The sequence below is a fragment of the Scyliorhinus torazame genome, chromosome 18 (assembly GCF_047496885.1).
Source record: "Scyliorhinus torazame isolate Kashiwa2021f chromosome 18, sScyTor2.1, whole genome shotgun sequence".
NCBI lineage: Eukaryota > Metazoa > Chordata > Chondrichthyes > Carcharhiniformes > Scyliorhinidae > Scyliorhinus > Scyliorhinus torazame.
Window position 1 is genome coordinate 42625983 of NC_092724.1, and position 14530 is coordinate 42640512.

General features: G+C 46.2%; 1 protein-coding gene across 2 annotated transcripts in view; it reads right to left on the minus strand.

Annotated features, from left to right (window-relative positions):
* Positions 1-1108: 1108 nt before the first annotated feature.
* r3hdm4 (R3H domain containing 4) overlaps positions 1109-14530 on the minus strand; it is a 40848-nt gene continuing 27426 nt past the window's right edge. Inside the window, exons 4-8 of one of the 2 annotated variants that reach the window (XM_072482672.1) lie at positions 6981-7104; positions 5278-5363; positions 4023-4108; positions 2368-2423; positions 1109-2282 (exon numbers count right to left, since the gene is read on the minus strand). In XM_072482672.1, coding sequence (XP_072338773.1) covers positions 2179-2282; positions 2368-2423; positions 4023-4108; positions 5278-5363; positions 6981-7104 — 456 coding nt within the window. In that variant the 3' untranslated portion in view covers positions 1109-2178. The remainder of the gene's footprint in view (positions 2283-2367; positions 2424-4022; positions 4109-5277; positions 5364-6980; positions 7105-14530) is intronic. The other variant, XM_072482673.1, reaches the window with a different exon arrangement.

Genomic DNA, 14530 nt, shown 5'->3' on the forward strand with positions numbered 1-14530 from the left:
AAATTGCCCCTTATTGGGGGAAAAAACCCAAATGGATAGATGGGTTCGGTGAGTGGGCCAAAATGTGGCAGATGGAGTTTAATGTGGATAAGTGTATGGTCATCCATTTTGGTTGGAAAAATGGAAAGGCAATCTAAATCGGGAGACTTCGGGGTGCTCTGGTGCAGAGGGACCTGGGTGTTCTCATGCACGAGTCACAGAAAACTAGCATGCAGGTACAGCAGGTAATGGAAGTTGGCATTAATAGCTAAAGGAATAGAGTATAAAGGTAAGAAATGTTGCAACTTAACATGGCATTAGTGAGACCACACCTGAAATATTGTGCACAGTTTTAGTCCCCTTGTTTGCGGAACGATATGTCATTGGAAGCAGTTCAGAGGAGGTTCACTAGATTGATTCCAGAGATGAGGGGTTTGTTTTATGAAGAGTGATTGAGTAGTTTGGGCCTATACTCTAGAGTTTAGAACAATGAAGGGAGATCAAATTGAGGTATACAAGATGATACAAGGTTTGGATAAAGTAAATGTGGAGCAGATGCTTCCCCTTTTTGGGCATTCTAGAATGTGAGGTCATAGTCTCAGGATAAGGGGTAGCAAATTTAAAACAGCGATGAGGAGAAACTACTTCTCCTAAAGGGTCGTGAATCTATGGAATTCGCTAGCCCAGAGTGCGGTGGATGCTGGGACTGTGAGAAATTAGACGGATTTTTAATTAGTAATGGGTTGAAGGATTAGAGAACGGGCAGGGTGGTGGTGTTGAAGCCATGATGAGATCGGTCATGATCATATTGAATGGTGGAGCAGGCTCGAGAGGCCAAATTGCCTATTCCTGCTCCTAGTTCTTATGTTCTAAGAAAGAACTATTCTGTTGAATTCCAGCTCTTGGTCTGTAGCCCTATAGATAACAGCACCTCAAGCATAAATCTGGTGTTCTTGATTAATAAGGGGATCGGGGGTTACGGGGAGAAGGCAGGGGATGAGGACATATCAGCCATGATCAAATGGCAGAGCAGACTCAATGGGACGATTGACCTAAATCTGCTCCTATATCTTATGATCAATGATGAGGAAAGAGGGAAATTCTTTAGTATCTAATATCCAATCAAAGCTTTGATATCATTTTGACAAACTTTTATTAAACAGCACACACTTCCAAGAAACAAGACATGACACTTTAAAAAAAAACTTAAATCCCTGGTGACTAAGTTCACACCACGTGTAAATATACCAGAGGAGTCACACCATAACACACCATCCATATAATGCAGTCCAAATCCAAGTTTGTATGTTTCTTCGTTATTGACGATATACACACCAAAAACCAATCAACTCAATTTAAGTAATTCTTGAAGTAAAACTTAAAACACATGCAGAAAGTGCTGCAACATCAAATGTATGTATATTCATAATACCTCATGTTGCCTACAGATATGCGTAGCCAAATAAAATTTACAATATTTTAAAGTATGTTTTTCAGCAATCCACTGTCTTGGGGATGAAATGTACCACATGGCTTGTTCCTTAGCTGCACAGAGAAGGGGTTCAATTTACTGCACTGGTCCATCCAAAATTAACTTACTCCCAAATGGGAAGTCCTTCTGAAGTTCATGTTGGGTGAGAGGTGTGGACAGACTATCACACTGCCATTATTAATTCCAGACTCTCATGAACAGCCAGATGAGATAAATCCAGAGATTGTCAAGAGCTCTGGAACCACCACACCATCAGCTATGCTCCCCCAACTCCCTCCACTACTGTGCAACTCCAACAGGACAGGGATGGTGAAAAATGGGCGGAAAATAATTTAACACAAACGTTTCAGAAATAAGTCATCAGAATAGCCGTAACCCTACAATATCACATGCACCAAGCTGCAGAAAACATTTAATTTCGTATTGATATCAAATGTATCACAAAGCATTAGAAAATTTAAAAAGTGAGGCACCATATATTTTTGGTGGATCTTCAAAAATTGAATACATTCAAAGTGTAAATCTATTTATGGTTTAAGTACATCAACAAATTAATTTAAATGCAGAAATCATGGCCTTTTTTTAGTTCCTTATGTGGAACTGAGTAACACAGGGAACATTTTACATCAAGATATTTTGGCTGCTGATGATTAGATACATACAACATTTGCAGATCTGATGAAATTAAGAAGGGGAAAATATCACAATCAACTCTTCTGTTCAAGGTAGGCAGATAATAGGGGTACTGGAGGCAGAAAGTCCGTGCTTTTGTTGCTTACTTCTGTCTGCCTTTTTCCATTGTGGTTAGAACCTGTAAAAATTATAAGTGGTATGTCAGGCTCAATTATATGCTAATTACAGAGCTAAATTAACAAAACATTGTAAAACTTACTTACTTTGCGAGACAAGATCCAGATACTGACAAAGGGCATGAAGTAACAACCTCTCATAGCTGAAACAGGAGCACAAACGAGTAGTCAGCAATTCATGGCTGTAACTTCCTCGGAGTGGCAATCCGCAACGGATTTCTGCGTATTAGCAACTTGCCTGCACTTGAAATGGAAAGCGCCGTCTCGTCTGACCTTCCTGACTTAGACCGGGTGAGTGAAGGAGCGAAGCGCAACCCTAGCTCCAGTGGTGAAGTGCAAAAAGAGCGGAGCGAAGGAGGACATGCCTCCTTTTTACGGCACTAACCACTGTAAAGCAGATGAGTGTATAGGTCCCATTGAAAGGGAGGAAGTAAGTTCTAAGTTAAGTGGGGGTTGGGATTCGGGACATCGGCCAGGTTGGGGAGGGGGAGGAGAGAGTTCCGGATATCCCCCAAGGCGCTGGAGATGGGCAGAGGTTGGTCATGTCGCTCAGATCAGAGGAATCCTATGCGTGTTTGGGGTTCCCTTGGGAGATTAGGGGTGGGTGGCTGTTTGAAAAAAGTTATTCTGAAGTGCTTTTTTTCCTTCTGACTCTTTCAGAGTGACTATCAGTGTAAAACAGGCAGAACCATCTGAAGTTAACGATTAAAATAGTTTTGTCAGATGGTTCCCAGCCCAGCGCAATTGTCCCGGGAAGTTAGCCCTTCTGGACAATTGTCGGGTAATCCCTTACCTGGAAACTTCCAATAGGGATTCCCCAGCGCATCTTTGTGGTACCAGGAAGCTATGGACCCGTATCTCCAAAATCAGGAAAATAAAATCAACCCAGCTCGACAATGCTGAGATCATCAAGGTGCAGTTTAGTTTTCCAGTAGAAACACAGCTGAATTCTCAACCACACAGTGGTCTTGGTTGCCTGCTCCTCACAAGGTAGAATTCCATTATTCATAGAATCCCTAAAGTTCAGAAGGAGGCCATTCGATCCATCGAGTCTGCACCCACCCTCCCAAAATGCACCCTATCTTATCCCCATAACCCAGTAACCCATATCTAACTGTTGTGGCACTAAGGGGGAATTTAGCATGGCCAATCCTTCTAACCTGCACATCTATGGACTGTTGGAGGAAAGCTGAGCACCCAGAGAAAACCCGCGCAGACATGGGGAGAAAGTGCAAAATGCTTCACAGTCATCGGAATTGAACCCAGATCCCTGGCACTGCGAGGCAACAGTGTTAACCTGAATCATTATTAATTCAGGTCATGTTTGACATTTAAACATTTCTGGCGAATGAGCATAACAACATGAAATTAAAAGTAAGATGGTGTAAATACAAATGAAACCAACAGTTCAGACAATCTTTATCTTTCTCCATTGGTGAATGCATGATAGGACAGTGGTTAGCACTGTTGCTTCATAGCACCAGGGACCCCGGTTCGATTCCTGGCTTGGGTCACTGTCTGTGGATCTGCACGTTCTCCCTGTGTCTGCGTGGGTTTCCTCTGGGTGCTCCGGTTTCACAGTAACTTCATTGCAGTGTTAATGTAGCCTACTTATGACACTAATAAAGATTATTATTATTATTTCACCATTTGGAGCACAGGGTAAAACCTTTTTTCCTTGTTGCATTACAAGAAGGCATTAAAACATTTGTAACGTATTGCTTTGAAGAAATTGATGTTACCTGTTTTCCAGCATTGCTTTGTACACAGACTGTGGCTTTATGGCGAAGAATCCAGTCAGCTCCTCTTCCAAAAACTCCAGAGTACCCTGAATGAAGTAATGTCCAAAACTATGCTCATCACAGAATAAGAATTAGATCATCCTGGCCAATATCTGTCCGTCACCCACAACTGGTTATTACCTCACTGCCCTATGGTCAGTCTTTCTATGTACACATTGGCTGCCACATTTTCTGCATTACAACAGGAACTTCACTTAAAGTATTTAATTAGCTAAAAAGCACTTTGAGGTACCACAGCTGTGAAAACTATTGTGTAAACAAGTTTTTTTTCCCATTTGTAATTTAATCATCCATTGGTGACTTCTAATAATCTAGCTTGCTCTTATGGCAACTAATGTGTAAGCATAGTTATTAGTATTACAACAATTATGTGCACAGATGTTCATTTCTCTATCTGCAGTGGGTGAGGAGCATGCATTTATTTATCTGACTAAGGTGACTAAGGAACAGATTTAATAATCTACAAGTAGTGAGTGAGAAGCACAGTATTCATGTATTCTATTCACTTTTAGTTTATATCTGTGAACTATACCACAGGATATCCAACAGCAATTTAATGAATACATGGATGTTTTTATGTTACATCCTCTACTATTAATGACCAATACCATAACATCTGCCTCATCAGGACCCACTGTCTCGAGCATTTTTAGAAAAACTTCTTCCCAATCAATTGATGAAGCTTATCACTGCCACTTTATACACCATTGTCTGTTAGTTCATGCCTCCGTAAACAGGTTTAAAGTAGCGCAAACTGCAGCCAGCTCAAATTTTTGTCCCATCAGTCTAAGAAATGAAGTCAATGTGCTAATCAATTGCCATGCAAATTCAGAATGCTGCTATTTTCAGTAACCATTCTGTGGCAATTGCTATAACCTCCAAAATACTATTCAGAGACATTCCGTTTGTGATGACAGAACGGAAATAGAAAACTGTGGAATCAGGGAACATTATCGTAGCATAATGTTAACCATTACTTGTGTTGATGTGCATGTTTGAAAATTAGGCTCAAGATTACAGGTTTACTACCTTCACAAAAAAACAGATGGAACCACTGTGTTATCCTCAAAACAATGGCAAAAATTGCAGTCTTCCTAGAAGATAGTTTGACTTGTTGAGTTACATCTAAGTGGTGCCTTGCAAATAGTTACACAAGAACTCTAATTGGATTACACAAAGCCATAGCAATGCTAACCATGGGGATCTGACGGCGCCTTAAAGTAATGCGGAGTCTTCGGTCAATTCGCTGAAAACATTCCTTTCCTGTGTAGCCTGACTGCTCTGCAAGAAAAAGATGAAATATGAAATAAAAGCTTTCTTTTACTCAGATTCTTGTGATATCCTGTGCATGATACATACTGTCAGGAAACAGCCTTCTAAACAGGTCAACAGGGCAAACATTTCAACAATTTTTAACGCTCAATGCCCGTGTGATTATGCAGCAAATGTTGTCTATTATAATGGACAAATAGTCCTGTGTGCACTGAGAATTACACTGACATCCAATTTCAGATCATCAGTCACACTCACAATATGGCTGATTTGTATGTACTGGAAGCTACATATATTATACACAGGGCCCTGTTCTTTGCAGACAGAAAGAACGTGTATACACATTGCACCTGTTTCAGCTAAACAAAGTTAAGTGACAGCCATTCATTGGTTCATTCCTTCAGGCAATGTCTTGACCAGATTCAAGCTGCCTGGTCTGAATTTCAAACAACAATATCAGCTGGTGCATTCTCCATGGCAATGCCTTTACCAATCAAAGTCCACTTGCCAACCATTTGGCACTCTCTTCTCACACAGTATAAATGTGTTGATTTCCCTTACATTGTATTCTTGCAAATATCCTGATGAATGCATGACAAAAAGCTTTGACAAAAAATGTCTCTTTTTTTCAGCAATACTCAATGCATACAGACTTGTGGGGTTGAATGGCACACCCAAATTCTTATTTTCCGAAAGATTATTCCTTACCTCCTCTTTTATCCTGCGAATTCAAATGTACTAACAAACAATAAAAAAATGAGGAAGTTAAGCTTCAGTTGAATAGCCTTGGTCAGGCTCCTAGAGTACTGCTTTCCATTCAGAGCACTGCATCTCAGGAAGATATATTGGACTCGAATGAGATCCAGCACAAATTTAGCAGGATAATTTTGGATCTGAAAGGGTTAAATTGAGAACAGTTGGAATAAATTTGGCTTGTATTCCCAAGAGTAATGAAGCATGATTTCATCAAGATGCTTAAAATAATAAAGGAATCGATAGGGTAGGGAAAAATAAACTATTTTTCTGATGGAGGAATCCCAAAAAAAGGGGCATCTTCTTAAAATTAGAAACAGGTGATTCAGGAGTAGATTCAAAGGATAGTAGAAACATGGAACTTTGTCCCCACCAAAAAGCTGTGAATGCTAGGTCAATTGAAATCTTTCTCCACCAAAAAGCTGTGCATGCTAGGTCAATTGAAATCTTTCTCCACCAAAAAGCTGTGCATGCTAGGTCAATTGAAATCTTTCTCCACCAAAAAGCTGTGCATGCTAGGTCAATTGAAATCTTTCTCCACCAAAAAGCTGTGCATGCTAGGTCAATTGAAATCTTTCTCCACCAAAAAGCTGTGCGTGCTAGGTCAATTGAAATCTTTCTCCACCAAAAAGCTGTGCATGCTAGGTCAATTGAAATCTTTCTCCACCAAAAAGCTGTGGATGCTAGGTCAATTGAAATCTTTCAGGCTAAGATTTGATACATTTTCTTTGATAAGGGTACCAAGAGATATGGAACAAAGACATGTCAATGGCGTTGAGGTAAAGATCAGTCGCGATCTAACATAATAGCATACAGACTTGTGGGGTTGAATGGCACACTCAAATTCTTATTTTCCGAAAGATTATTCCTTACCTCCACTTTTGTCCTGCGAATTCAAATGTACTTTTCCTTTGCTCTTCTTCTTTGCTTCTTCCTCTAGATAACGTAGGAACTTCTCTTGCTCCTCACCAGATCGGTTCATGAAATCATTCCAGACCTGAAAAATAGAATTTAGTCACCATGCATTGGGTGCAACAATAACAATCCTTTGGGTATCATTTCTGGTATCAATTTGGTATACTCATTATCCATAAAATGAGCATTTAACTCATAGCTAATAATTGAATAAATCTGTACTCACAGGTGGTGATCCCATCAGATTACAAGATTCTGGGTGGGATTCTCTGATCCTGCAGCTAAGTGTTGATGCCGTCATATACACCATCACGTTTTACGATGGCGTCAACAGGCCCCCAGGAGCAGCGATCCTGAGCCCTACAGAAGGTCAGTACGGCACTGGAGTGACCCACGCTGCTCCAGCTGCCGATACCGGCGTCAAATGGGTGCTGCAGGTCTGCGCATGCGCGCTGCGGCTGGCGCAAATGCACGCATGCACACTGCGACCGTCACGAATGCGCGGTAGCTCCTTTCTCCGCGTCGGCCCTGACGCAACATGGCGTAGGGCTACAGGGGCGGGCGCGGAGAAAAAGAGGCCCCCGCCACGAAAGTCCGGCCCGCCGATCGGCAGGCCCCGATTGCGGGCCAGGCCACGGTGGAGGCCCCTCCGGGGGTCGGATTCCCCCCCCCCCCCCCCCCCCGCCCCTCCCACCAGGCAGCCCCCCGCAGGATGGATGCCGATGTCCCGCCGGGTAAGACCAGATGTGTAAGGCCCGCGGGACTTGGGCATTTTTGGGTGGCCACGCGGCCCATCCCGGCCGGAGAATCGGCGGGAGGGCCGCTTGCCACGCCAACGCCAATTGTGCCGATTCTCCAGCGGACCGGCGTCGGGACACGTCGTACGATTCGCTCCCGACCCGGCGTGGGCTGAGAGAATCCCGCCCCTTGTCTCTGAATATTTCTTCAAGCATGATATTTTACTTTTTACTCCAGCATTGGAGCACTTCCTCACAATCAAAGAACAATTCAAATATTCAGGAGCAGAATGGAAAATGAGAGAACAACAAAAATGTATTTTCCATTACCAGAACTGATTTTGGTCCAAGGGCTAGCCCGTCATCTCCTCAGCCCTGTACTCACAGGGCAAGTGTAAACAAGGCTGTGATGCACGGTAGCACATTGGTTAGCACTGTTGCTTCACAGCGCCAGGGTCCCAGGTTCGATTACAGGCTTGGGTCACTGTCTATGCGGAGTCTACACATTCTCCCCGTGTCTGCGCGGGTTTCCTCCCAAAAGTCCCAAAAGACGTGCGGTTAGATGAATTGGACATTCTGAATTGTCCCTCAGTGTACCCGAGCAGGCGCTGGACTGTGGCGAAGGGGATTTTCACAGTAACTTCATTACATTGGTAATGAAAGCCTACTTGTCACAATGATAAAGATTATCATGATTCACTGTAGTTAACTAAAACACATTGAATGGCAATGACCTCCAAATCTGGTAAAGAGTGAAGGGGCACAGAAACAATTGCTAAGTAGATGTGAGGAAAAGTGTAACAGATGCAGATGGAAGAGGCAATTTCGATAATATAAGGGACAAGCAGCGCTCAAATACTGCCTAAAGTGCACTGAAGAGCAAATGAATAAGTAAATGCAGCTTTCCAAGTTGCACAGTTAAGCAGATTAGAAATTCAAAATAAAACAAATCAAAAATTGTGAATTAAGACAAGCTGCAACAACCTGGACCATGTAACAATTGACAGTCTGGAATTATCACTTCACTATTTTACTATATTTCCCATGTCCAATCACTGCTCTTCTTGCATCTATGAAATTACAAATCTCTCAACATTAACTAAAACTGTGCTTAGAATTTTGTGAAAGGAATGTGACACAAATTGCTGAGCACAATAAGCTTCTGTTGTATATCTAATCAAGATGTTATCACTGTTTGGACTTCTGGTGGCGGCCATGGAGTGAGCAGTCGCACATCTGGTAGGTTCCACTCAAGGTGGTATTTTTCAGTCCTTTCCCTATCTAAAGGTTGACATTTTTGGATGGAAAAAGGTGTAGGAGTGCCAAGAGAAGGTTCAATTCCTCTGGTGTTGCTGGTGGATGGATCCACAAACTAGGAATGGGTCGAGAAGAAGGGTGCTTTTGTGGCAGGAGAGTCTTCGTGGTGCGCCACAGGTTAAGATGATGGAAGGCAATGGGCCTGTTCTGTCTACCCAGTAGTCAACGGAGCAACTGGTGGACTTTTTAAATGCTAAGTTCAGTCAGCAGAGGAGGGAGGCCTGGAGGACCTGGCAAAGGTGGTGGAGCTAGTCAAAGCAGGTATTGTGAGGGTAGAGCAGAGGCTCAAGTCCCAGAACCAGACGATCCAGAGAGTGGAGGAGGCGGTGGGGGAGCACAAGGAGCAGCTGGCCTCGTTGGTGGCCGAGGTGGGGGTGATGCGTGAGACCCAAAAGAGGCTGAAGGAGAAGGTGGAGCATCTGGAGAACCGCTCCAGAAGGCAAAATTTAAGGATGCCCAAAGGCATCGAAAGAGCAGCGGCCAGCACGTATGTGGCCGGGGGTGGGAGGAGAAGGAATGCGGTAGCTCTTGGATGGGTTGAGTTTCCCAGGATGGACGAGGAGTTGGTGCAGGGATTGGGGGCCCCTATTGGATTGAGGGAGGTGATGGAGAGTATGGGGTCGATGCAGGTAGGGAAGGGCCCAGATGGGTTCTCGGTGGAGTTTTATGAAAGGTTTGGGGGGACCTAGGGCCGTTGCAGGTGAGGGCATACAATGAGGCTAGGGAGAGGGAGGAACTCCCCCCCGCCCCCCCACCCCCCTCCCCTACACTGTCGCAGGCATCCATCTCCCTGATACTTAAAAAGGACAAGGACCTGGAGCAGTGTGGAGCGTACTGTCTGATATCGTTGTTGAATGTGAAAGCTAAGCTGTTGGTGAAGGTTTTGGCTTTGCAATTGAGAGCTGCGACCCAAGGGTGATAGGCGAGGACCAAACGGGGTTTGTGCAAGGGAGACAGTTGTCAGCAAATGTGAGGAGGCTGCTTAATGTGATTATGATACACCCAAATGGGCAGGAAGTGGAGGCGGCAGTGGCGATGGACGTGGAGAAGGCATTCGACACGGTTGAGTTAGAGAATCTGTGGGAGGTGCTGGGGCGGTTTGGGCAGGGGTTTGTGGACTGGATCCGGTTGCGGTATAGGGCACCGGTCACAAGCGTGCTGCTGAATCAGGTGAGCTCAGGATATTTTGGGCTGCATCGCGGGACGAGGCAGGGGTGCCCGCTCTCCCCATTGCTCTTTGCCTGGACTATAGAGCCATTGGCAATGGCACTTAGGATGTTGAGCACAGGGTTTTGCTACACACGGATGACCTGTTGTTATATATTTCTTACCAATTGGATGGCATTGGGGGCGTTATGGTTATCCTGGAGGACTTTGGTCGGTTCTCCGGATACAAGTTGAACATGGGAAAGAGCGAGGTGTTCTGGTTGAGACCAGAGGGCAGGAGAGGAGGTTGGGGTGCTGCCATTTAAGGTTGTGGGGACGGCTTTTCGGTACCTGGGCATTCAGGTGTCGCGGGGTTGGGCGCGGTTGCAGAAGTTACATTTGATTCGGCTGGTGGAGCAGATGAAGGGGGATTCAAGAAGTGGGATGTGTTGCCACTGTCGTTGGCGGGACGGGTGCAGGCAGTAAAGATGACGGTGTTGATGACGGTGCTGCCAAGGTTCCTGTTCATATTTCAGAACCTCCTGATCATTGCCCCGAAGTGGTTCTTTAAAAAGGTTAACACGCTTTGTATGGGCGGGGAAGACCCCCTGGGTCAAAGGGGTTTTTTTTGGAGTGGGGCGAGTGGGTTGGCGTTCCTGAATATAATGAACTACTACTGCAGCAAACATGGCTATGGTTAGGAAATGGGTAGCGGGGGAGGGGTCGGTATGGGGTGAATGGAGGCGGCTTCTTTTAGATAAACAAGCTTGAGGGAATTGTTAATGGTGCCTCTACCATTCTCGTCTGTCAGGTACTCCATGAGCCCAGTGGCGGTATCGGCCTTGAGGGTGTGTGGGCAGTGGAGGCAGCATTTGAGACTGTAGGGTGCCTCGGTGTGGACACCGATCTGTGATAATCTTAGGTTTGCACGGGAGGGGGTTCTGGATGCAAGGTTTCAGGGGTGGCGGCAGGAAGGGATTGAGCAATTTGGGGACCTGTTTGAAGGGGGCAGAGTTGCGAAATGAGAGGCCTGCAGGAGGAATATGAGCTGCCAGGGAGAATGATCTCAGGTATTCACAGGTCCGGGGTTTCGTGAAGAGAGAGGTGCCATCCTTCCCCGGGTTGCCGCCCTTGGGGCTGGGGGACAAGATATTGTCGAAGGAGGAGATAGGGTAGAGGAAGGTGACTGAGGTCTATAAGGAGCTGATGGATTGGAAGGCAGCCCCAGTGGAGTCCGGGACTTGGGAGGAGGCCCAGCGGAGGGTGAACGTCACATGCGAGGTAAGCCTTATCCAATTTAAATTAATCCACAGGGCGCATATGGCTGCTGCACGGATGAGCAGGTTCTTTGAGGGAGTAGAGGACACGTGTAGGCGGTGCAGGGGAAGGCCTGCAAATCATGTACACATGTTTTGAGCATGTCCAAAGCTAAAGGGGTTCTTGCAGGGGTTTGCGGACATAACGTCCAAGGTGTTTGGGGTAAAGGCGGCCCCAAGTCCATAGGAAACAATATTTGAGGTGTCCAAGGGGCGAGAGAGGCCGGTGTCTTGGCCTTTGCGTCCCCGATAGTCCGGACACAGATTTGGCTTGGATGGAGGGACTCGGAGCCCCGAAAGTGGTTGTGTGGGTGAGCGACCTGGCAGGATTCCTGAGGATGGAGAAGGTAAAGTTCGTCCTGAGGGGGGTCAGGTGATGGGTTCGCTCAGAGGTGGAAACCGTTCATTGAATTTTTTACGGAGGATTGAGATATCACCAGAAGGGGAACTGCGGCCAACACCACATCACCTGAATGCCCAGGTACATAAAACCTGCCCCGACTAATAAGCCAGAAGAATGAACTGAAGGCGCTGTTGCTAAGTTTGCAGATGATATACCGATCTGCAGAGGGACAGGTAGTATGGAGTAAGCAGGGGGGGCTACAGAAGGATTTGGACAGGCTAGGAGAATGGACAATGAAGTGGCAATTGGAATACAATGTGGAAAAGTGTGAGCTTATGCACTTTGGAAAGAGGATGGAGGCATAGACTAATTTCTAAATGCTGGAAATGTTTAGGAAATCAGAAGCACAAAGGGACTTGGGAGTCCTTGTTCACGATTCTCTTAAGGTTAACGTACAGGTTCAGTCGGCATTTAGGAAGGCAAATGCAATGTTAGCATTCATATTGAGAGGGCTAGAATACAAGATCAGGGATGTACTTTGAGGCTGTATCAGGCTCTTGTCAGTCTCCATTTGGTGTACTGTGAGCAGTTTTGGGCCCCGTATCGAAGGATGTGCTGGCCTTGGAAAAGGTCCAGAGGAGGTTCACAAGAATGACCCCTGGAATGAAGATCTTGTCGTATGAGGAACGGTTGAGCACTCTGGGTCTGTACTCATTGGAATTTAGAAGGATGAGAGGGGATCTTATTGAAACTTACAGGATACTGCGAGGCCTGAATAGAGTGGATGTGGAGAGGATGTTTCCACTTGTAGCAAAAACTAGAACCAGAGGTCACAATCTCAGACTAAAGGAACAATCCTTTAAAACAGAGATAAGGAGGAATTTCTTCAGCCAGAGGGTAGTGAATCTGTGGAACTCTTTGCCGCAGAAGGCTGTGGAGACCAAATCACGGAGTGTCTTTAAGACAGATGAATAGGTTCTTGATTAATAAGGGGATCAGGGTTATGGGGAGAAGGCAGGAGAATGGGGATGAGAAAAATATCAGCCATGACTTTTTAAAAATATATATTTATTCAAATTTTTCAACACATTTTCAACAAACCCCTCCCCCCACCCCACCAACAAGAAAAAGAAACAAAACAAACAGAAATTATACATTGGATTTGCCTCAAATACAATAACCCCCCATATAACAGTAGAAAACACAAATAAGGAAAAAACCCCACCTTAACCCAAATGCCACCCCAAAAGAGACGCCCCCTCCCCCCCGCCTCCTGGGCTGCTGCTGCTGACCTCCTCCTAACGCTCCGCGGGATAGTCTAGGAACGGTTGCCACCGCCTGAGGAAACCTTGCACAGACCCTCACAAGGCAAACTTTATCCTCTCCAGCTTGATGAACCCTGCCATGTCATTGATCCAAGCTTACACACTAGGGGGCTTCGCATCTTTCCATAATAGCAAAATCCTCCGCTGTGCTACCAGGGACGCAAAGGCCAGAATACCGGCCTTTTTCGCCTTCCGCACTCCCGGCTCGTCCGATACCCCAAATAATGCTAACCCCCAGCTCGGCTTGACCCGGGCATTCACCACCTTGGACATAGTCCTCGCAAAACCCCTCCAAAACCCATCCAGCGCCAGGCACGACCAGAACATATGAACGTGATTTGCCAGGCTCCCCGAGCACCTCCCACATCTGTCCTCCACCCCAAAGAACCTACTCAACCTCGCCCCTGTCATATGCGCTCTGTGAGTAACTTTGAACTGTATTAGGCTGAGCCTGGCGCAAGAGGAGTAAGAATTAACCCTACTCAGGGCATCAGCCCACAGACCCTCATCCATCTCCTCCCCAAGCTCCTCCTCCCACTTGCCCTTTAACTCTTCCACTGAGGCCTCCTCCTCTTCCTGCAGCTCCTGGTAGATCGCCAAAACCTTGCCTTCTCGAAACCATACACCCGAAATCACCCTGTCCTGAATCCTACCTGCTGGAAGCAGTGGGAATTCCCTCACCTGCCGCCTCACAAACACCCTCACTTGCATGTACCTGAAAGCTTTTCCCGGGGGTAGCCCAAACTTCTCCTCCAGCGCCCCTAGGCTCGCAAACGTCCCATCGATGAACAGGTCCCCCATTCTTCTAATCCCTGCCCGATGCCAGCTCCGAAACCCCCCATCCATCCTTCCCGGGACCAACCGATGGTTCTCCCGAATCGGGGACCAAACCGAGGCTCCCACCTCGCCCCTGTGTCGCCTCTGCCCCCAGATCTTCAGCGTCGCTGCCACAGGGCCGTGGTGTACCTTGTCGGCGAGAGCGGCTGTGGTGCCGTCACCAGCGCCCCTCAGGCTCGTGCCCACACAGGACGCCAACTCTAGCCTCTTCAACGCTGCCCCCTCTCCCTCTATTACCCACTTACGAATCATCGCCACATTGGCTGCCCAATAATAGCCACACAAATTCGGCAGCGCCAGCTCCCCCCTGTCCCTGCTACGCTCCAGAAAAACTCTTCACCTTCGGGGTCATATTCGCCCATACAAATCCCATGATGCTCCTGCTTACCCGTTTGAAAAAGGCCTTGGGGATCAAAATGGGAAGGCACTGGAACACAAAGAGAAACATCGGGAGGACCGTCATTTTGACCGACTGCACCCTACCCGC